This window comes from Amphiura filiformis, chromosome 16 (assembly GCF_039555335.1).
Source record: "Amphiura filiformis chromosome 16, Afil_fr2py, whole genome shotgun sequence".
NCBI classification, from domain to species: domain Eukaryota; kingdom Metazoa; phylum Echinodermata; class Ophiuroidea; order Amphilepidida; family Amphiuridae; genus Amphiura; species Amphiura filiformis.
In genome coordinates, this window is record NC_092643.1 from 45,888,757 (window position 1) to 45,911,370 (window position 22,614).

Here is a 22,614-nt window from a genome sequence, read left to right on the forward strand (position 1 = left end):
TTGAATCCTCCGGCATAGGTGTCAGGTGTTTGTGTGTTTGTTTGTTTATTACTTATTTATTTACTGTCCTTTCTTGTTACTTACTTATAATTCACAAATGGCCCCAGTCAGAACTCTTGCCCCTGTTGCCCCCAGTAAAATCCAAAATTACGTAAATTTGTTAATTTTGCCCCCGAAATTCACTTGGCCCCCCTCAATGCCCCCGAAAAAAATTCCTGGTGCCGCCACTGCACTCACAGTACTACTAATAAAATTGTCCTTTTCAAGTTTAATCATGTTTATATTTTGATACCTACTTTTGATAAGGAAACCTCAATCTTATAATCGTCAGTTGTCACACTCGCATTTCCTTTACTTATTGAATGGCCTGGGTCATGTGGGCTGGGAAAGCAGACCTTTACTTATAGTATCTGCTCCCAATGTTTGATTTCCTTGTAGTGCAGTTGGCAATTTACTGCCATTTTCTTCATAAATCTGGGTCAATCACGGTCATATCAATTTTTGCAAAAGATAAGTCAACTTAGTCAAGTTCACTTTTAAATTTCAAGATATTTTGTAAAACAATTGACTTTAAAATCTGTGGTGAAACCGACAAAGGGACCCCACAAGCAATGTACCTACAGTAACCTCTTACCTGTCTATCAGAATGGTCAGTTAGTTGCTTGATACAATAGGCTACTGAACTTGCTGTAAGTTACTGATATTAGTTTGGAAATAGGATACGATGGGCAGAGTGAAATTAAAATCTGGGGGTTATAAACATGCTCATCCTCAGGATAGGGTTCTTTAACCCCAATATGCTTGCACATTCACAGCATGACCTTTGAATATGTTGGGTATTCAACCTTATACCCAAGAACTTGAGGTCAACTTTAATGCTGGGATTATTGATTGGAGGTCAGTGAACTGTGCCATCGGAAAAGTACCATTTGGGTTGAAAAGTGTTTGAAGACAGGTCGGCAGATAATGGCTCGCCTAATGCAGACTACGGATGAAATTGGAGAAGTGATTTTCAGCGACAGTATCATCTGTATGCAGTTCGTTTTCAATGCATCTTAAGGCATATTGGTTTTATATGGTGCTTAAAACATGTTTATGGTTGCGATACATAATGTACATGTTTTGAAAGCTTTGAACAAGTTCCTGAATGACTGGGGATGTACCGGAAATTTGACATGTTATTTACTGTCGCAAGGGAAATATTTCTATTATATATCCGTCAGTCTTTAGTTTTTTTTTGTGTGTGTTCAAATTATGTTCCCTTCTAAGGTTTTTTTATGATGAGATTTAATGGGTTTTTTAGTGTTTATTGTTGATATTGAAATTTGAGATTCAAAATTTATTACATAAATTTTAATTTTGAGGCAAGTGGAAATTAATTGTAGCTATTCCAGTTGAAATCCATACACCCCCTATGGAAGACATATATAACCTCAATCTCCCACAGAGGGAATGTGAATTTCAAATGGGGTTACCTGAATAGGTGATTGATTCCATTTGAAATATACACCCCCTGTGTGGAAGATTAAGATCATGCCTTCCATAGTGGGTGTATGGATTTCAACTGGAACAGCCCATTTTTTGCAGTGTAACATATTTTATGACATCAACAGATCAGGTCATCACATAGACAGTAGAATTCTGCAGTCTTTGAACTCATCATCATTTTGAGCAAGAAGTGATCATATTTTTCTATAGAAAGCAATTTATATACTGTAAATAACACCAACATCTCATGTTGGAACAGAGGAACTAACCACGATGTTGTTTCCACACAGAAAACCATCACTGACATCATTTCCCACTTTTTTTCTTGTTTCACTTTCACTCCAGGTAGGTCAGTGCACCACCGCCTCTGCAATGTCATAGACGTGTGCTGCGTAGCGACGGATGCAAGCTAAGAAGCAAAGTGTCTATTTATGCCGTGTGTGAAGAGAAGCTAGGCTGTACTTGAGTATGAGACTCGCACTACAGGAAATATTTACAGGAACTTTACCGAGAAAAGGTCTTCACCAATTACTACTACTAGATGGGGAAAAGTAACGAGGAAGTAGTCATGGGGATAGCGGTTCTTAGGTAGCACAGCGACAAAATACACATGTACGAGGAAATAATAATGCAGAACTTGACATAAACAGGATTTATATTGTGTGAATTTCAGTCGTTAAAAAAGTCTATGCTACAGATGTTGCAGCTAAAGGAAGGATATTTGTATCAAGTTTATAGATAGCACGTAGGCTGTTTATCTATCCACCGTGATGTGGCAGGCGGGGATGCTGTTACTTCTTGGACGGTTGTTACATTTAGGTAAGATTATCCGCTGTTTGATAGCTGAGCACTGGTGAATTTAAATTGGGTGCCAGGATTGAGAAGTTATAGAATTTTGTAAATTTAATTTTGTGGGAATCAGGTTTTGATTTGCAAATTGGTGAGTATTTTGTTCATATGTGATGCGATCAAGCAAAATCAGTCGGAACGCGGAAATACTGATTTTGAGATATAGCCAAACAAAGGAAGTATTTCCTTTTGTTTCCTGTTGTTTTGGAAACTCTTTAATTGCTCATATCTTTGGAACTGGTTGTTCAATTTCAATATCATTTGCTGCAAATCCAGCTTTGTAAATGCTTTTTACTACCGTATAAGAAACTGAAAATTTAATATTTCTGAGTTCCGGCTGATTTTGCTTGATCGCATCACATGTGTTTTTTTTTACTTGAGCGACTCGAAAAGCATGGTTAAAAAACAAACAGCTGAACAGGAATATTTTTAAATCATGTGACTTTAAGGTGATGCCTCCTGGATATTTTTGAGTGTTTATGTCTTTCTTAATTGAATAAGTGTATTCTCTGTTTGTCGGTATAGAATACTGCATCTGTCATGCTATGGCTGGGCTTACACAAATGCCTGCCAATGTAAAAAAAAACTCAAGAATTTTGGCTAACTATGCTGCAAGCTTTGAACTTGACATTCACACTGGGTACTTCATATACATTTTATATTTATAAATACATATATACATAAATTTATATTTGTTTGCAATAACTTTACCTAAATCAACATTAAACCTTATTTTGGAACACCCTACATAATGTAGACATGGCAAAAAAAACCCATTTTGGACAGTTTCGAAATTTTGGCTAGATTGATGCAAAATTGGGCTATTTTTTTGACAAAATTGAAATTTTTTTGAAAAAGGACCCATTCATATACCAAAATTGGCTTAAAAAAAGGGGGTCATTGATATACTAAAAGGCCGAAAATGCTACCTATATTTGTGGCACGTCCCTGTACGGTCATTTGTACTACATTGTAAGTAACCCCCTTGGCATTTTAGGCATTGCACCTCAACTGCATCTAGTGCAGCTTGTAGTTGCAACTAAGGATAACTTAATCCTCACCCAAATACATATGTATAAAGAGACTCACTTGCTGCTATGTAAAGTTAAAGAGAATAAACCTTTAATTTGTTCAATCTTGTTTATGAACATATTTGTGTCAATTGCTTCCTGGATATTTTCCAAAGTCAAGCGCTGTTTCAGTAGGGCAAACCACCCTGTATGCTGCTCGTGTACACTGTGACGTGTGTGTTACTGTTAGCTAATGGTTTTGTATTTTGCATGTTGGGTTGAAAATTTGCTGCAGGTGTTGATCTGTGAGTTTCTCAAACTACATGTAGGTATGAGTTGATTGTAGCCTGTATACATGAATTGCATATAATGTTTCCATAGGTCTTTTTTTTTCTTACGAGCAATATTACATTTTATATAAGTTTTGGGCATTTTTCCCTTTCCAGAGAAAAATCTTGCACATTGGGCAGAAATGACACCCCTTATATCAAGCTGTGGGATCCCATTTATAGAGCCCTCCATTCTTCTTGTGTGTCAGCTTTGTTTGTCTAAATATTTGAGTGCAAACTCTGCTAGGTCATGCGTCCCATTGACCTACCTTTAAATTGCATACATAATTGCAGATATAGCCTGCATATAGCATTATATTTTGCGGTATATAATTTTTCGCGATTTGAACTGTTCGAAGCAGTTTTGACGCTTTTTATATTCGGGATTACAAACAGTTAAACATTGAAGCCTATGGGCGCAAAATATTTCAGCTGGCTTTTAAATATGCGGTTCTGAAATTAACTGCGAAAATAAAAGCCTCGCAAAAATTATTCGCTATACAGTATTGTGAGTAGTATACATTTATACATACTATTATTAAATGTGAGAAGTATTTAATTAAAACATAAGACCAGGTGGTGCTTTTAGACCGAGTCAATACTAGTTTGTTACATTAATTTACCCATTTACCATTCTATATCAATATTGATCTTTCTGTTTGAATTAAGTGCTGTTAGACTAATATTGATGCAGCAATACTGTCAGCTTTGGCTCATAGTAACATAAATTGAAATACATGTGTGATCATATTATGAGCGTAGTGACAGTGATCGCTTCAATTTTTCTTTAATTTTCAATTTTGCTTGAAATTTTTTTCAAAAAGATGTTGAAATAAAAAACAGATGTCAGAAATCAGTTTACTTTAATGCCAGGTTTGTATCCAGGGGTGTGTCCCCTCCCATCTTTAACATCCCCATATTGTACCTGAGTCCTATTTATACATTTTATTTTGTCCCCGTAAATTGTTCCAAAAATTGATGCATCTTTAGTCATTTTAAGCCCTACAATCTTCACATAGGTGTATTCATATGTAAAACACTGCAAGTTTTAGCATCCCCAAATAATAATTTCAAAAAGATGCTGAAATGAAAAAAATCAGTTTACCTTTAATTCCAGATTTTTATCCAGGGGCATGTCTTCTCCCATCTTCAACTCATCCCCATATTGTACCCGAGTCCTATTTATACATCTTATTTTGTCCATGTAAATTGTTCCAAAAACTTGATTAATCTACAATTTTAAGCCCTACAATCTTCACATAGGTGTGTTCATAATAATTATGTAAAACACTGCAAACGAGTTTTGACAGTCCTATGGGCTAGTTCTAGCATCCCCTCATCTTACCTTGTCCTCGCTATTATATTTGATGGGAATCAAAACCTATCCTCAAAATACTGTTCCCCTCTCAATATATCCTAAAAGCGAGACCCCCCGTAATTATATTTCCCATACACAGCATTTGGCTATTTCAGTTGAAATCTCTACATCTTCTGTAGAAGACTTAGGGGATGAGTAAGGCCCGGCAAAAAACGAGATCTCGCTTTTCACGCCGCGAATCTCGCTATTAACCAATTATCTTGCTTTTTAAGAAAGTTCCCAAGCAGTATACTTACTATAAAAATTTTGCTTTATGCCATAAAAGTTCACCGAATTCCACGAAATGAACTTCTCCATCGGAAAAGTGTGCAGAATTCAACAGCATTGCAACCACATTGCAAGTGCAAAAGCCAATGCTTTACTTAATAAAAATGACATTTCATTGCAAATGAGTTCAAGTTTAGGCCAAATATCATTATATTTATTGAATTACTGGAATATTTTGACTATAAAACATAATTCAAGGTCAAATTTTTGTCACTTTTTCTTCGACTCACGCCGGCATCGGCAGTTCTGTTTACATGTGCAATCTAAACTGACCTAATCTGAACAATAGAGGGCAGGCAACATTTTTTATTTATTTATTTATTTTATTTTTTTCGTATTTTCTGGCGTTTTTAAAGCTTCTTGTGCCATTTTTCGGGGGAAAATCTCGCTTTTCTCGCTTTTTAAATTTTGGATCTCGTTTTTTACTTCCAAAAATTGCATTTTTTGCCGGGGCCTAGGGATGAGTTTCAACTGGAATAGCCCATTTTGAGTTGTCTCACTAGAGGCTCTTACATGTATAAGTTATAGTTAAAACAGTATAAAAACATTTTGCCAATTTATCAAGTTTGTATTAGAAAAATATAGACACATATTTATATGCATTGCTATTAGTAAAGTCTTACAGAAGCTAGCCAATGATGATATCTCAATCAAAAATGGTGAGAAATATGAATTCTAATGAATTTGTGAAACCAAACCCCGGAATTACTCGATAACTCTGATGACTTGGTCATCAACCTCACCTTTTCTTTGGAACCCAAAACCAGAGAGCCTTGCTTCATCAAAGCTCTCACCTAATGAGTAGTCAACGGATGACTCGACGATCACATGGGATTTTAATCCTTAATGTAATATCGTAGCGATACCATGCCCAAATGGTTCTTTTCGGTACCATAAAAATAATACTAATATCCTTTCTGCTCTTGAGAGAGATATAGGTAGCTGGTAGATGGGCCATTTTGTTGTACTAAATGGATGCACATGCAATGCTATAATGCTTTGCAACCATATTATATAATGCGCATCAGTGGTAATATTTGCACTGTATCAGCGTGTCCATGGTTAAATTTTTTTGCCCCAGGATGGGATGTTGTTAATGGTGGTTCCTTTATATTGTTAAGTTTGAATAAAAAATTATGCTTTGCAAAAATATCACAAATTTAGCTGAGTTGAATGAATGGTTCACATTTTGTGACAGTTTTAATGTCAACAATTTGTTAAGATTGAAACTTGATTGTCTTGATATTTTGTAACCTACTATTAATTGATTTTTATGCCTTCACCGCGAGGCATACTGTTTTTGTAATGTCCTGTAAAAATGTCCCTACCAGCTATCTACAGCGACCCACTTCACCAGGTCACTTGTGCCTGGTCAAAGTTTCGTCAGCGTTATCTGCTAGATTTCAGCTGTTATTGCCTAGATATGCATGACATAAATATAAAAAATATATACAAAATATTCACTACTGTTTTTTTTTTCTGTTTTTTTCTTTTTTTTTTTCAAGAAAACTACAATGTTACAGGGCTGTGATTTCCAAAGATGGTACTTCCAAGATAATGTACATTATAATGTACATCTAGGTAAACAGAGCCAGATTGACCTATTTCAGGGCCCTTGGCCAGTCTAACATTTAGGGTGGGGAGAAAAGGTTGTTGCATCAACCCTCTGGACTCTGGTCCTTTTAGATGTGATACAAATATAGCTCAGACTGTCAGAGGAGGGTTAAAATTTGAGTTCAATAGCACAGGGGAGGTGTGTTCATCATTTTCCTTGTTGTTGTTTCAGATTTTCCCATATCTTATGCTCACATTTCCACCTGGTTGATCTAAGGAAAACAAAATAAGGCCAACCACTTCTATTGGTAATGATAATTATGATGGGTATTCTCCAGAGATGATACTGTATACTTCCCAGAATCCTTTGCAACATGATGCATCACTTCATTTCATCAAATGACACTCCCAATACTTTGTGCAGGTTCCCTTTGTTTTTATTTTGAGAATAGACTGGCTAGCCATGGTCGATAGTCAAGAAATAAACACATTACAAGATCTGGATGTGTTCTGTTCATTGAGGTACTTTTTGTCACTATCGACCCATGTTGCACTAGATAGCAAATCAGTACAGAAAATTGAAATGCATTATGGGAAGTGTGAAGATATCTTCTCTGGGTATTCTCTATGGGTATCTCGCTCTGAGCCAAAATGACCTCAATCCCAATGGCACAGTTCAATTGCCTACATCCAACATACAGAGCTCAAACAGTGACTTTCAGTTTTAGAGTATGAGTTTTTGTATCCAGAATATTCAAAGATCGTTCTTTTTGTGTGTAAATATATTAAGGTTAAGAACTGTGTCTTGATGGATGAGAGCATAATTGAGATCCTAGTCGTCTGCTAACTCGAGCAGTAAATTATTACTCTAATTCATTCAGAACAGAGGCAGTATCATTCGCCAAAAATACAGTTATAAATTTCCTGTGAATTGGAATAGTTAAAAATTCATGATTTAGAAGATAGTGCTGATTATAAATGATTGAGTTTTCCAGCTCTGGTTACAGTATGTATTTAAAAGTCATCAACCTTGTCATACTTTGTATTTGTAATTTTCAGATACACTTTGGATTTAGTTGAATTTAATGCAATATTGTAAATATATATATCCATGTAAAGAGTACAGAAAAGCCCCTACAAATGACTAAATGTGGCAGATATATTGTAATACTATGTATAAGGAGCTGTGCAATAATTATGAGCCCTGATGGGAGGGTAAAATTGGGGGGCAAGCAATTTTTGACAAGCTGAGAGGGGGGCAAGCGATTTTTCGTACACATTCATGGGGCGCTTGAATAAACGCTCTAAAAAGGCTTAGGGAAACAGTACGGAAACGCTTGAATATGCAAATTTCCTGCTCGCTGTCATGTGCTTACAATTATAACATGTATCTATACTATTTAAGATTAGCAAATTGGGATTCAAAATATTTGGCATACTGTGTGCAAAGGGGTAGGGCAAAGATTTTTTGGCAGGCCGAGGGGTGGGGGGTAAGCAATTTTTGGCGGACTGAGAAAGTGGTGGCAATCGGAAATTTTGCCCTCCCCCGGGCTCATTATATTTGCTCCGCCCCTAATATAAAAGACCTTTGCACACAGTTCTTGAGATATATGGGTGTACTACACTGGGGTGCTACAATAGATGTCGGCCCGCTATGTTGCAGATTTGCTATGTCAAAGGTTCACTATATCAAAAATAAGGTTCACTATGTCAAATATAGGTTCACTTTGTCTAATGCTGTTGTGTCCTTACAAACAATGTAATGAGTCCGGCCTATTATGAGCTGATCTTAGTACTAACTGTACCTCCCTTTGTTTCTAGCATTAGCATACCCAATAATATCCAATAAAGTGGGTAAAATAATGGTTAACCCTTTGCGTGCCTTTTGAAATTGTTACATGCAATTATTGTCAATTGCCATGAAGGTATACTTATGGCCTCCAGGTTGATAAAATCCAATATGGCCATTTTATCCTGGTATTATGCACAGTTATTACACAATGTATATTGAACTTGTATTCTATTAAAATCTGAATCTATTTGGAATTTATATGTTCAGCTGTACATGGTGAAATCATAATACATGCACCTGTCAATAGACTGGTATGGTTGGAATGTTGTCCAGGTGTAACAGGTGTCACTACTGTGTTGCTACCAATAGAAGCTCATCAGTATAATGTGGCATTCTTGTCAATACCCTCTAGCAGGTTGGGGGAGCTAGGAATACCAGCTGTTGTCTTGTCTAAATACACCCTTATAATTATTCTGTAAATAACTCGCATAAAAACGCAATTTATGACCCAATTTTTATATTTTATCTTTTTTTCTATACAGTTTTGAGTATCGACTGTCCCAACGCCGATCCGTGTCACCACACCCACAACGACCATTTTGTTTGTTCACACAAGGAGGCACAATGTGTGGACAGGCACTGCATCTGTAACAAGGGGGACTACAACCTTTGTACATGTTTGCGTGAGTATTAGGGGAGAAGGTTGGTCCGGCTTTTGCAAATATTTTTTATCACTTGCATGAAATAGTACATACCTTTTATCCTATCGTCATATATAATGGAATATTCATGTAGAAATCCGTACACCCCTTATGAAAGACATGACCTGAATCTCTCACACTGCGGGTGTAAATTTCAAGTGGAGTCACCCATTCAGGTAATTCAACCACATTAACTGTCAAAGGACTGCTACAAATATTCCTTCATACCATGATCCATTACCATCCTTCTTGGCAAGAAATCACATAAAATGAGTTTAGTTATGCTTAATGAATTCAAAATTCATACAGGAAAAATAAGCATTCACACTAACTTTGATGATCACAGTTGGTGTCAACACATGATGAGACCACTGCACAGAATTTTGAAGATAATGTTTTATACATTCCCAATATTATAAATTAAAATGAATGAACTATATAATTTGAGTAGAAAAAACACATCAAATCAAAAATATGCATAGCAGAAATAAGAGTTTTTATAAATGGGTTTTAAAAAAGGACAAAGACACAAAGAATGTTTTCCAACATTAGGGGCCGGGGGGGGGGGCACTCACATTTCCCAGCTATACGGGTATGTGCATGGCGACGACCCCTTTTTCAGAGCCACTGGCCGTTCCTTAGACCCTCTGAATTCATTGTTTGCCCGTTCTGAAGCCCCAACATTTTTCTAGCCGTTCCATAGACCCTCAGATCATCGATTTCCGCTCTCATCGGCATCTTTAGAGGCGTGTTTTCTGTCCTACTATTTCAAGCCCAAAAGCAGACCCAAAAGCTACTTTTGCGAGCCCAAAAACTTCAAAGGGAATTTTCCATTAATTTCTTCCCCATTGAAACACATTGTAAGGAATAAGGTGAACTTTGGGTGGGATTTTGGGCTCCTTTAGTAGTGGCAACACTGGTTGACTGGTTATAAACATTGCAGCAATGCCGATCGCGAGGCCCGGCGAGAGTCCAGCTGGTGAACATTTAGCTAGAAATAAATGATTTTGAGATCTCTTTTGGGAATAAAATTGCCAAATATGAGGAAAAGTACCTTAAATAATTATGTACACATCCTTGCAGCTCTCCATAAACAATGAATTAAAAGGTAATTTAAGATCTACTGGTCTAGTGAAATCGGGAGTGGAATGGCTGTCAAATTCTGCACACTTCACTCAATCATCTCATGTATAAGCATGACAGTTCAATGTAGTCTAAATGTTTTTCTATTCGGCACTGAAAAAACATAATTCTTGTGGGTTTGCTTTTATGGTGGGCTTTTGTAATGCTGCTATAATTATCAGTAGGCTAATAGCATAGATTGTAGGTCTACAGGGTCTAGTAATTTTGATTTGAATGCTGTTTTGCTTTGTTGAGGTTTCCATCGTAATGGGCCAAACCAGACCTATTTTGCATTAATGATTTTCCTGATTAATAATTTAATGCACAATTCAAAGTGAAATCGATTCCTTCAAAAATCTGTGGCAAAAGCATAACAAAATTGAACCCTGGTTTGGCCTGCGGGTTTAGTTTCCGAGATTTTTCAGATTTTGGCGGCCGATCAGTTCCCAAGACCCCCTTTTGGCGGTCAATCAGTTCCCAAGACCCCCTTTTGACCGGCCAATCAGTTCCCTAGACCCTCCTTTTTGGCTGCCCGATCAGTTCCTTAGACCTCAAGTTCGAAACTGGCGGTGGCACACAACAACAAAAAAAAAATTCGAGTGCCCCCCCGGGATTAGGGGCTTCTTACATGTTTCCAACTTTAGTCTTTCAGCAGTTCCAATAATTGAAACTCCCGGCTCCGACCGGGAGTATATGTGCACATGCACACTTAGCTATCGGAATGAGGAAATCTTTGTTCTACAAATGATTGCAAATTACACATTTGTAATCGTTTTTCACCACAAAATATGATATGAAAACACAGGTGAGCATTGAGTAATGTATGAATATATGGAGAGATCAAACAGGTTGTTAATTATTGTCAATATTAATATTTTGCGACATTTATAATGAAAATATTTAACAATGGAGACACCCTATGGCACTTCCTAAAACTTGAGAACAAGTACTCAAACGTTTGAAATTTGTAGTTACTACAACTTGTCTTTCGGTAGATAATTATAGTACATTGTACACATAATGTGATACAGTGTGGTCATTGTGTGGGAGTTGGATTTGCAGGAATCCTTCTTGATTACACCGGGGATTACACTAGGGTTTCTACTAAAATCTAGAGGGAACTGATCAATATGCTGATACTGGATATACAAATGTGTAAGTGTTAGTCTTGTATGCTGTATAAGTGGTATTGCCAGACTTTTTCGGTATGGAGGGCAAAGTAGCCCTACTATAGGGCCTTTTAAACACACTATATCCGAGAACCGCTAAAACCCACTAACCGCTCCACCCGAACGGGACCTTTTAAACACACTATATCCGAGAACCGCTAAAACCCACTAACCGCTCCACCCGAGGGGAAGCAGTCATTGGGTTTAGCAGTTCTCTTGATATAGCCAGGTTTTATGATATACCATGGTTTTGGGTCATCAGAGTCAAAAGGCCCTATACTAGTAGGGCTAGGACAAAGGGGGAGGCAACTTTCATGGGGGGATATATGATTTAACGGAAATGGGCAAAAAGACCTACAAATTTCAAATATCAGGGCGGCCAACATTCCATAGCATTCTTGAAGTAAGAAAGGTAAAATGATTTGTAAATTCACTAAATTGTAATGTATACATCATCATTAGGGGGAAAAGGGGGGAAGGCAACTTTCAATAGCAATGTCTGATTTGACGAAAATGGACAAAATTAAAAGGTAAAATGGCTTGTATGGACATCATCATCAGTGTTGGTGCAAGATACAATGAGACACTTTGCACGCCATTGGGCTATTCTAGTTGAAATCCATACACCGCCTATGGAAGACATGACCTTAATCTCCCACATAGGGGGTGTAGATTTCAAATGGAGTCACCCATTCAGGTAACCCCATTTGAAATCCACACTCCCTGTGTGGAAGATTAATGCAAGCGTCAACCGTGAGCGTCAATTTGAAGCTTGAACCAACCCACCTCAGTCATGCCCACAACATATTACTGACATTGATTCAATACCGATGATTGACCAAACAAAAGTATGACCTCAATCATCGGCATCGAATCGACTTCAATAATATGTCGAGGCTTGAGGTGGGTAGGTTCAAGCATCAAATTGACGCTTGCATTAAGGTCATGTCTTTCATAGGGGGTGTATGGATTTCAAATGGAATTGTCCAATGTACCATAGACAGTAAACAAGAATCTTCTACTGTCTATGATTGTACTGCACATTCATCATGTTGTTGCAGGCAAACGTGAGAGACTTTGACACCACAATTTACGGCAATGGAGTGTAAATACGTACATCATACATCATGTTGCTGCTTAAAAACCCCTGGCTGAAGCGAAGTTACATTTTAAGAAGTATAAGAAATATTCTTGATATTATAATCAGACATAGTCCTCTGAGAGAATACTATGGTATTTCTTTTTATGTACATTATTGAAGCAATTTCCTACATGCTAAAAGCTATATAGTGCTGCGTATCTTTAAAAAAATGAGTATGTTATGCTAGAAATGTCAGGAGGATAAAAATGTTATTGAACATAATATTTTCTATGAAGCCAATGGAATTTTACTTTTTTTTGAATAATATAGAAGATATTTGATGAGCATTTTTGGAGCAAGAAGAAAGAGGAAGAGAGCGGAAGAGAGAGAGATGGTATAGCGAGAGAGTAAAGCGGAAAGCAAGATGGAGACATGTGGATTAGAATGGGGTGAATTGGAAATAGGGAATGAGTGGGAGATGAATTTATTAACCCTAACCGATCCAAACATCAAAAAACCTCAGTGCACAAAGCAACTGGAAGCCCAAGTATCCCACCTGATTTGATTGTGTCGTCATGAGAACACACATAGGGGCATGGAAAACTTGGCCGGCCAAGGCACACACTGTGGCACACTATCCCTGGTCGCCTGGCTGGCACCCGCGCGGTTAAGTAACTCAAAACTGCACCTGAGAAAAATGTTTTCTATTCTTGTTTCTTTCTTCCTTTCATCTTTCCTTCCCCCTTACCAAAAAGCAGCTTGGGTATTACTGTTAAAAGAAGAATGGTAAAGACAGTAAAATAAAATGAAGGAAAAGAAATAAATAAGGAGGGGAAGGAGGAAGGAAACCAGGCCAGGGAGAGACAGAAACTGCATGACATAAGAAGTAAAGAAAGAAGGAGAGCAGGGAAAACTGGTAGACAGTGAGGATGAGAAAATTAATTGTGGAAAGAGAATTAAAAATTACTGCGCTAAATGCACCTTGAGAATTTCACATCATGAATATGATTTGTGTTCAATTGTTTTGCTTTCTTTCTGCTCTGACAGTTACAAGAACATAATATATCACAATTGTAACGGAGATATGGATGTGATAATTCAATAATTATCGTTATTAGCAGCGTTCATTCACCTCGAAGTAACTTCATGCATAGCGATGAAGTATGGTGTTAAATAAATCATGCGACTTGATGTGAGCAGCCTCTGAACGAGAAGAGTGCAGATAAAAACGGTTCCTCAGCATGTTATCAGGAGAACGGGAATTCTCCAGGTGTGAGGGGTTCATCAGGTGTGGATTGTATGTCTTCCCATAATGCATGGCTTGAGTATTGTGCAATTCAGGAATTTAGAACAGGGAAAGTGTAGTGAAGTATCAAATGAAAGAGAAAAAAGAAAGGAATATAACAGAAATAATTTCCCCACAGGTTATGACACTCCTCATAAGACTCGAGTCAATATTCATATTTTAGGTCCTTTTCATATCTCAAAATCCCAAGAAGGTATGACCCCCCTCACAGTGGTATACCACAATATACTGCCGAAGCCCCATGGTTCAGCTATGGTGCGGTAACCGCTCTAGTTGCATCATGATTGAAAAGTTATATTACACCATTTAGGGTATCAATGTTGACAATTACGCCATTTAGGGTCTGTTTTGAAGGTTGATTGATCAGCATGGGTAGCACTTTTATATTTGAGTGACCCCAACCCACAGAAAGGCATGTCGAATAATGGGGAACCATTCCTTCTTTTGAATTCTTTGACTTTCTCAAATATTGGATTCCACAACTCCCTGCTTTTATTTCAGATTTGTAATCACTAATCAGCAATTACCTTATCAGAATATTTCATTTAATTCATTGCTCAAATTAAATATGGTTTCTTCCTCCATAAAGAAGGCTAAATATACCTGTACATGTAGGTATGCTGCGCTAAGCATTGTAGGATGGTATGGCGCCTTCCTCTGATGGGACTTAGTGTGTTACTTAGTCAAGGTATTTAAAAAAAAGCAAAAGTGTTCAGATCAAGGAACGATTCACAGGAATTTAACCATGTTATTTTACATGTTACAATGTTTAGTTAACACATCCTAATTTTCTTACAAATGTCATGTTAAATTTGATCGCTCCAAGACTTACAATTTCGCTCTTAAAATGTTATTTGTTGCCTCAGGGTGTTGCTATGTGGATTTTGACATGGGATTTGCCAAGCGGATAATTTCAACATCAAGATTAGATTTCTCTATAATGCAATTTACTATGTTGATATGTGTTTTTATGCGTAAAATGTTCCGTAAGCTTTTCAGATTCAGCTGACAAATTTAGCACTTGATGAAACCATTCTGTACGGGAAATTCAAAATGTTTTAACTCCTTAGATTGGAACAAAAACAGTGTAGATAAATAAAGTAGAAATTTTGTGATGTTATTTTTGAAACTTTATACCATAGAATTGCTCTCTACTACAAGCATATAAATGAGGATTTTTTTGACAAAAAAGATGAAAGGCTGACACCTCCACAAAAACATTATTTGGAGTTTGAGCAACTATGTTACTGATACAGGTGGCTTACAAACATGTATCATTGTAATACCAATCTGTTGTAGTGTTTTTATCATCAAAAACCCACAATTAGAGGCATGTATGCTGTAGATGGAATTCTGCGGTATGAAATGAGCATTCAACGACATTGAAAGGGGATCATGTCCATTTCAATATATATTAGTGTAGATAAAGTAGAACATTTTGAATGTTTTGGAAAATTAGACCAATGTGACATGCAGAGCTGTAGCAAGGTTGAAAAATATGGGGCACCCATAATGGAAATATGTGCCTAAATTGAAATAAAGATATAAAGAAAAAAAATGTATAAATTTTTCAAAAAAAAGTGGGGTGGCCATGGCCTTAAGTTTTCCTTTAAATTACAAGTAAATGAACAAAATTGACAAACAACTTTGAAGACTTTCAAGGAAGCAATACAACTCTCATGTGAAGATAAAATTTGATGTTTGCAGGGTTGCCAAAAATGCTCAGCCCAAATTTCGAGTCATATCATCTAAAAGTCTCCCATTTTGTCTCATAAACATTGATTTCTATGGAACATGAAACTACCAAAATCTTCAAAAGTCACCCAATTGGGCTGCAAGTCATGTGGTTTGGCAATGGAAGACCTGTTGGGAAGTGGTTCACTCTTGACGTCCAAAGAATGAAAGAAAATGGATGGTTTATGATTAGCATATTCATAACGTACTAGAACTCCTCGAGCAACTAATTTGTCTTAATCGTAGTTAAGTGCTACTTGAGGTACCCCATATGATAAAAGAGGAATTTTAACAACCATTACTCCCATAATAGTATGTCATTAAGGCTCGCCCTCTTGAGCACAATGTAGAGTTGAGAAATTGTTATGGCACTGCATTCGGATGAGAACAGAAATGCCCTTTAATTATAAACTGTAGTGTTGTCTCGTCTCAAGTTGAGAGTAACGTTATGTTGGATTTCGCAGTGGCGGGTGTGACTGTCTCCCATTTTTCCCCTCTCCCTATCCCTCCTCTCCCTTCTTCCCTCTCCTCTCCTCTTGACCTCTCTCTTTCTTTGTTGCTCTATCTTTCCCTTAAATATTGAAACTGAACTTTAGTACTGAACTAAAGATTTTCATAGGAGCCATATACCCTGCCATATAACTTGTTGAATTACATCACAGATATTGGTTGTGATTACATGTAGCACTGGTTGCGATCTGCAACAAGGAGATATATCTGCAACTCGTCCCACACATCTGTTAAATTGAATCAAATTGAAAAGAAAAAAAAAACACTTTCAAATAATAAAAGACTTTCAACATCACATTAACAAGCTAATGTAAGACCATTTCTGCTTTAAAGCTGATCGTAAAATAGCCTTAGAGGCCGTCACTTTACATTTTGTGGAAACCATGCATTGAGATGCTCACATGTTGCTGAACTAGAGTCTGTTCACTCATCTGCTGTGGTAGTCTTTATAAAATGTAACAGTATCTAAAAATGTGCACATTTATTACATGCATGGTGTTACAAGCTTTCAAAGATGCGCAAGGGTAAAGAGTAACTTAAGCATAGCGTAGAATGAGCAAACAAAACAGTGACTTTGGGATGCAGCCTTTACTGATCAGATCATAAGATGCGGTAAAATAAAAGATGACACTATGCTCAAAAGAATAAAGAGATAATGAGAAACATGCCTGAATAAAGGTCATGATAACAGCAGCATATTATATAAAGAGGCACAGGTGTGGTTAGGCTTATCAAAGTTTGAAAAAAAGATATAAATTGAAAAGTGTTGAAATACAGTCGGTGATCTTCCGTAATCTGTTCCAAGCAGAGGACCAAACTACTTTATGACACAGTGTCCCTCCCCCCTCCTCGGCTCTATCTATACATGCTTAACAGTGGTGGATCAATAATTTGAAATTTGACAAGGAAGCCGAAAGTCATAACCATGATAACTGGCTTTTAGTAACCCTATGTACATTTACTGTATTGTCTGAAGTTTTGAAAGGGGGTGTTTATTAGAAGCAAATTTTCAGTGAGAAAAGCTTACAAATTGAGGTGAAAATCGCAAAGTATCATTCACTTACAGATTTGTTCCGGTTCCAAATCCAAAATGGCGGCACACATACCGGTAACTCATTTTCAAACAACAATAAATCAAGCAAGTTTTCAAAGTATATGATTTGTAGAATGAACTTGTGCAAAACATCAAAGTGTTATTTTTCAATAATATATAATGAAAATCAATTTTTTTTTTGGCTGGTTCGACCAACAATACATCGTGTACCCTAAGGTAGAACAGGTTTTGTCCATGCAATTTGGCGACTGTGATTGCCAGTTTAAAGCTTATGTATATACGTCACATCGTGCTCACATGATATGGCATGGACAAATTTTGCATATTCAGTCACTTTTTATTGAAATATAAGGGCATTTATTAGAGGGGGCATATTTATTACAGACAATGCAGTACAATGTAGGTTGGTTATGATTTTGATGATTTTACAGAGGGCATGTGCTGCTTGCCCCCTCTTTGGATCAGGTACTGATATTACACTCAATTTAGATTTAAACTCTTTGCTTTTTATTATTCGAGCTGTATCTGCAAACCCAAGTCTTTTGTCCTAAAGCTGAATTTATACTCGATCGCTTTTGCAGAAAAGCGATTCTCTCGCATGCTCAATGTATACTACTGTTTTCAGAGCGTTAAGCTGATTCAATCAATACAAATCGCTGAGGCAAAAACAATGTCGCTTATGTGAGTTGAAGAAATCTCAACTTTCGAGCTAATTATTTTGCCAATTTACCTTTCTCGATTATTAACTATCGGTAATGAATTAATTCAAAGCAATAAATATTTACAGCAACGTGTGTTCTAAAAATGTATTTTGTGGCATTTAGAATATTTGAATTGTCGTCTGCAATCGTTATCGCTGTGATAAGTATAAATGCAAAAGCTACGAAGTGATTGCCCGTCGCTTTCCAAAAGCGGTGCATTGCAATCGCAGTATAAATTCAGCTTTACTCTAATGCGAGTCCACTTACAATCCAGCTAGCACGAGTCAAAATAATTTGCACATTTTGAACGCTTCCAGCAAGGGCATTCTCCTAATAAATGCCACTTCTTCAGTATCAGTAATTGTTATCAGAACACACCGTCTGATTTCACAATTTCGAAGACAGCCAGTTAACACATCAATGCTCAAATTTCAATTAAATTAATAGGTAGATGACTCATGATATGAGCCATCACCCCACAGCTCCTCACACCAGTGATTTTTTTCCCCGTACAGCGAGTGTTCCTTTAAAACGCGTAATTGCACGCCGCTTAAACATGAGTACGTAATCACCATCTGTTGCATGCTAATTGGATGTAATTCCACCAGCTATTCAGCTATAATAGACATACTTGTCCACTCTGTGCAAATTTAACTGTGAATTGTAATCTATCTGTGCTGGGTTAAGTCACTGTAAAATGAAAGCTTTGTGCTGGTGTTGTAAAAGGTTTTTTTACGGTATCAAAGCTGATGCGATAGGGTGCTCATGTTTGAGGTTATTCAAAATGGCATGTGTCGTTTCAAGAATAATTGAATTGGTACCTGGTAATGTTTGTACTTGTTGTAATGCATTTGTTATGAAGATACCAAATATCAGTGGTTATGAAAAGGATAAATTCTGAAATTTTCAACACAAAATTAAATGGGCATTATGAATCCTGATATTGTTGTATGGTGGATAGAATTGCTATCCAATTAAAATAAGTTTTGTGCTGATAGGAGCAATTATTTTCTGTATCAACGTCAGACATTTCAGTATGACTGCAAGTTTTATGTTGAAAAAATGAGCAGGTATCTTTTTAGCTGTGCAATAATTATGAGCCCTGGGGAAGATAAAATTGGGGGGGGGGGACACAAATTTTTGGCCAGTTGAAAGGGGGGGGGGGATTTTGGCAAGACCAGAGGGGGAGGCAAACAATTTTTGTACCTTTTTAATAAAATGCTCAAAAAAGGCTTAGGAAAACAGTACAGAAATGCTTTTAAGCGTTTCCCTACTATTTTACTAAGTGTTTCCTAAGCGTTTCCGTACTGTTTTCTGTACTGTTTAAAAACATGCAAATTTTTATGTTCACTGCAAGAGGAGGAAAGACTTTTGGGTAGACCACAAGGGGGGGGGGGAGAGAGGGTGGGGAGCAAGCATTTTTGGCATGCCATTTGGAAATTAACCCCCCCCCCCCCTTCATAATTTTTTGCACAGCCCCTTACAGTCATCACTTCAAGTGAGGGATTGCGACATTGTTATAGTGGTCCCAGAAATGCACATACATGTACTCTATAGGAATGTTTAAAAGATTGGGGTGCATTCTGAATTGCCGCATACAGAGTGCTATTATGACTAAATAGGTTGTTTATTTTATGACATCATGCGCTGACCTGTCACCTCCTTCAGAGCGGTCAATTTGATCATGTCCAACTGAAAACTATGACTGTCCAGTACTTGGGTTTTAAGAGTTAGGTAAGGGTTAAGGTTAGTGTTAGATTTCAGGATTATACTATAGTTCAGAACAAGTACATCTTTGGTCTCCTAATTGCATCTTCTTCTTCATCAAGGGCTTTTGTCAATGCATGCAAAAGGTTAATGCGTTGGGTGGCAGGACACTGTGGTTCAAAAGAAGATGAGCAACAGTATGAAGGAAATTTACATAAACATGGAGGTGCTGTGACGCAAAATACCTCCAAGAATCCAGCGGAATTTGTTGCTTTATAATATTTTGTCAGCATTTCCGGTTTGTATAAAGGAGATGAGCAAACAGAGGTCTTTGTTTTGATGAGATCACCGGAGATCACGCTCCGTCACCTTGCGAGGTTTGACACTTCAATCGCCATGACAACCATTAGTCACTAGCCAATTAAATTGACTCCTCACCTTTGAAATCTTATTTGCATGCATCGATGGATATTGGTTTATCTGGATCAGTGAATAGGATATAATCTTGCTTGGTAGACAGTTTTTAGAATTAGATACGGGTATTCTGTGTGGTTTTCAGCAGCTTAGCCAGCTTTTTAGCGTAAGGGGGTAAAGCTAAATTTTTGTCCCCAATTTGCCCATTAATACAATTTATTTTTCATAAGTTGGAGTCTCAAAATATGTAATTGCCAATCAACTTTAAATGACATTTGTTCACGATACTTCAAGCTAAATCAGGGGCCCATTTCTTGTGACTTGTGATCGATCTTACGATTGATTTAATAGGGAATTATGTGTGGTAAATCATGTAAGGCTTTGTGGAATGGGCCCTGGTCTGTTAGAAGCTGTGCTGGCACTCGTAGTTTATTCTTTTTAATTCCACAATTTTAAATATACGAAAATATTGTTTAGCACCAACTCCTTTGAGAGTCATAGATGCATATTGTCATTTTAATGTTCAAAGTAGAGTGCACCATATTCTTTCAATTTAAACAAAATGTCAATGATTATATTAACCTTATTCTTTGTGCAGTATAATAGTAAATGTGAAAATATATATTGAATCATAGACCATGTTTCGATGGTCTATGATTGAATTCAGTTTATAATCTTTTAAAGGAGTGTGACCCGAATGACAGCCTTATCCCAATTTTTTTTCCTTTATCAAAACTGAGATTTTGGTATCAGAAGAAAGCTTGTATTTATCTCATTACCCCAGTAAAATTTAACGCCCAAGATATGTTTTGTTTAGATGGTGTGAATTGTAGTAAACACAACTGAGAGTATGTACCATCCTATGGGGCATTGTGATACATATTTTTGCTTCTTACATGTATATCAAAACCGCAGGAGCAATACAACTCAAAATGTGGAAATATATTTTTTAAATATAGGCCTCAATGTAAGATAGGAAGCAGAACATGAAAAAAATTGGACCACGCCCCATAAATACATCATAAATATCCAATAACATTCAGTTGCATCAATGTTGAAGTATGTACTGTGTGTATCAATTCTCTTGTCATTGTTTATGCAGTAGCCTTCGTACTTGCTCCATGTGCCGTCACTCAGACACGACTCATGTGGCAGAGTTGTACAAATTCCAGTCACGCGCAGCATTCTGACACAGTTATCAAAAGGCTGTGTCAATACATGAATTTGGCTCCTTTTTGAATGTCATTGTATGCCTTTAAACCTGTATCATTATGTGAGTTCAAGAACGTAATCTCTTGTGATGAGATGAATAGCTGCTTCATGTTAATGTGCACTGTGCAGTACATCAGTAATTTTCTCCTTTGCAGTCCTCAATCTTGTGCAGTATTAATTGATGATTTAAGGTCTGATGCATGTGAATTAATAATATGGTTAACTTATAGTTTTGTGCTTCCTCCCCTCTCTCCCTACTTCTCATCCTTCCCTTCATTTCCACTCTCTCCCTTCCTATAGCCAAAATATTAAATTCTCGATCATGAGAGCCAACTTGGGTACGCACAGTTATTTGCGTCGAGCGTACTATGCAAATACCGGCGCTTACGGCACAAACACAGCTTTTGAGAATTGAACAATCACATGGTCGTTGCTAGGCAAGGTCAAGGTTCGGTCATGCAGGTCGCGCGATCGTGTTATTCTATGAAATGTACGCTGACGCAGAAGGTACATCCTCTCATGATCAAGAATTTGTTATTTTGGCTATAGCAATGTCAGGGTAGACATATAGAGCGCAATCATCTACAATCCATGATTCAGTACTCAACATTGTTGAAGGGGAGCAGGACCTGGGAGGGGGCACTCAACTTTGATTTTGGTAGGGCGCGTGTGGTGCCGATCCACACCAAACTTAGGAAACTGATTTTTGGGCAAAATAAGGGCTAATTCTGAACTGAAATTCATAGTACATATTTTTTGGGTCTAGTGAAACTAAAATTGGGTCAAATCATAAGCTGCGGAATTAAGAAATTCTAAATTTTTCCTAATTTAAGCTATAGAACTACAATTGTGGGAGTTTTATTCAAGGTGAGGCTACAGAACTGGAGCATGATCCTCAAATGTTCAACATAAAAAGTCCCAAGTTTTGAGATTTTTCCGGAAAATATCAGGAGCTATTTAAAAACCACTGAACCAATACCAGACTTGTTTGTACTCATTTTTAAGCATTGTGCATGCTCATTCCAACTATTGTCATAAATATTTAAAATCCTGATTTCAATTTTTAAAATTTGTGTCTGCGTTCGACACCTGCAAGGAGAGAGTAAGTAATAGGAAGTTGGTTTATTGCAAAAATGCAAATGGCAGCAATTGCTTGTCTGCGCACATACGATGTTCTTGCAGTCACACAGAGTGATAGAGATCAGAACTGATATTGATCATTTGATGTGTAGTGGC

At 37.1% G+C, this 22,614-nt stretch overlaps 1 protein-coding gene across 1 annotated transcript in view; it reads left to right on the forward strand.

Annotated features, from left to right (window-relative positions):
• The window catches only part of LOC140172690 (uncharacterized), a 61,686-nt gene that overhangs the window by 24,483 nt on the left and 14,589 nt on the right, over positions 1-22,614 (forward strand). The window contains exons 2-3 of the mRNA XM_072195822.1: positions 1,834-2,307; positions 9,210-9,350. Of these exons, the coding sequence (XP_072051923.1) occupies positions 2,259-2,307; positions 9,210-9,350 (190 nt within the window). The 5' untranslated portion in view covers positions 1,834-2,258. The remainder of the gene's footprint in view (positions 1-1,833; positions 2,308-9,209; positions 9,351-22,614) is intronic.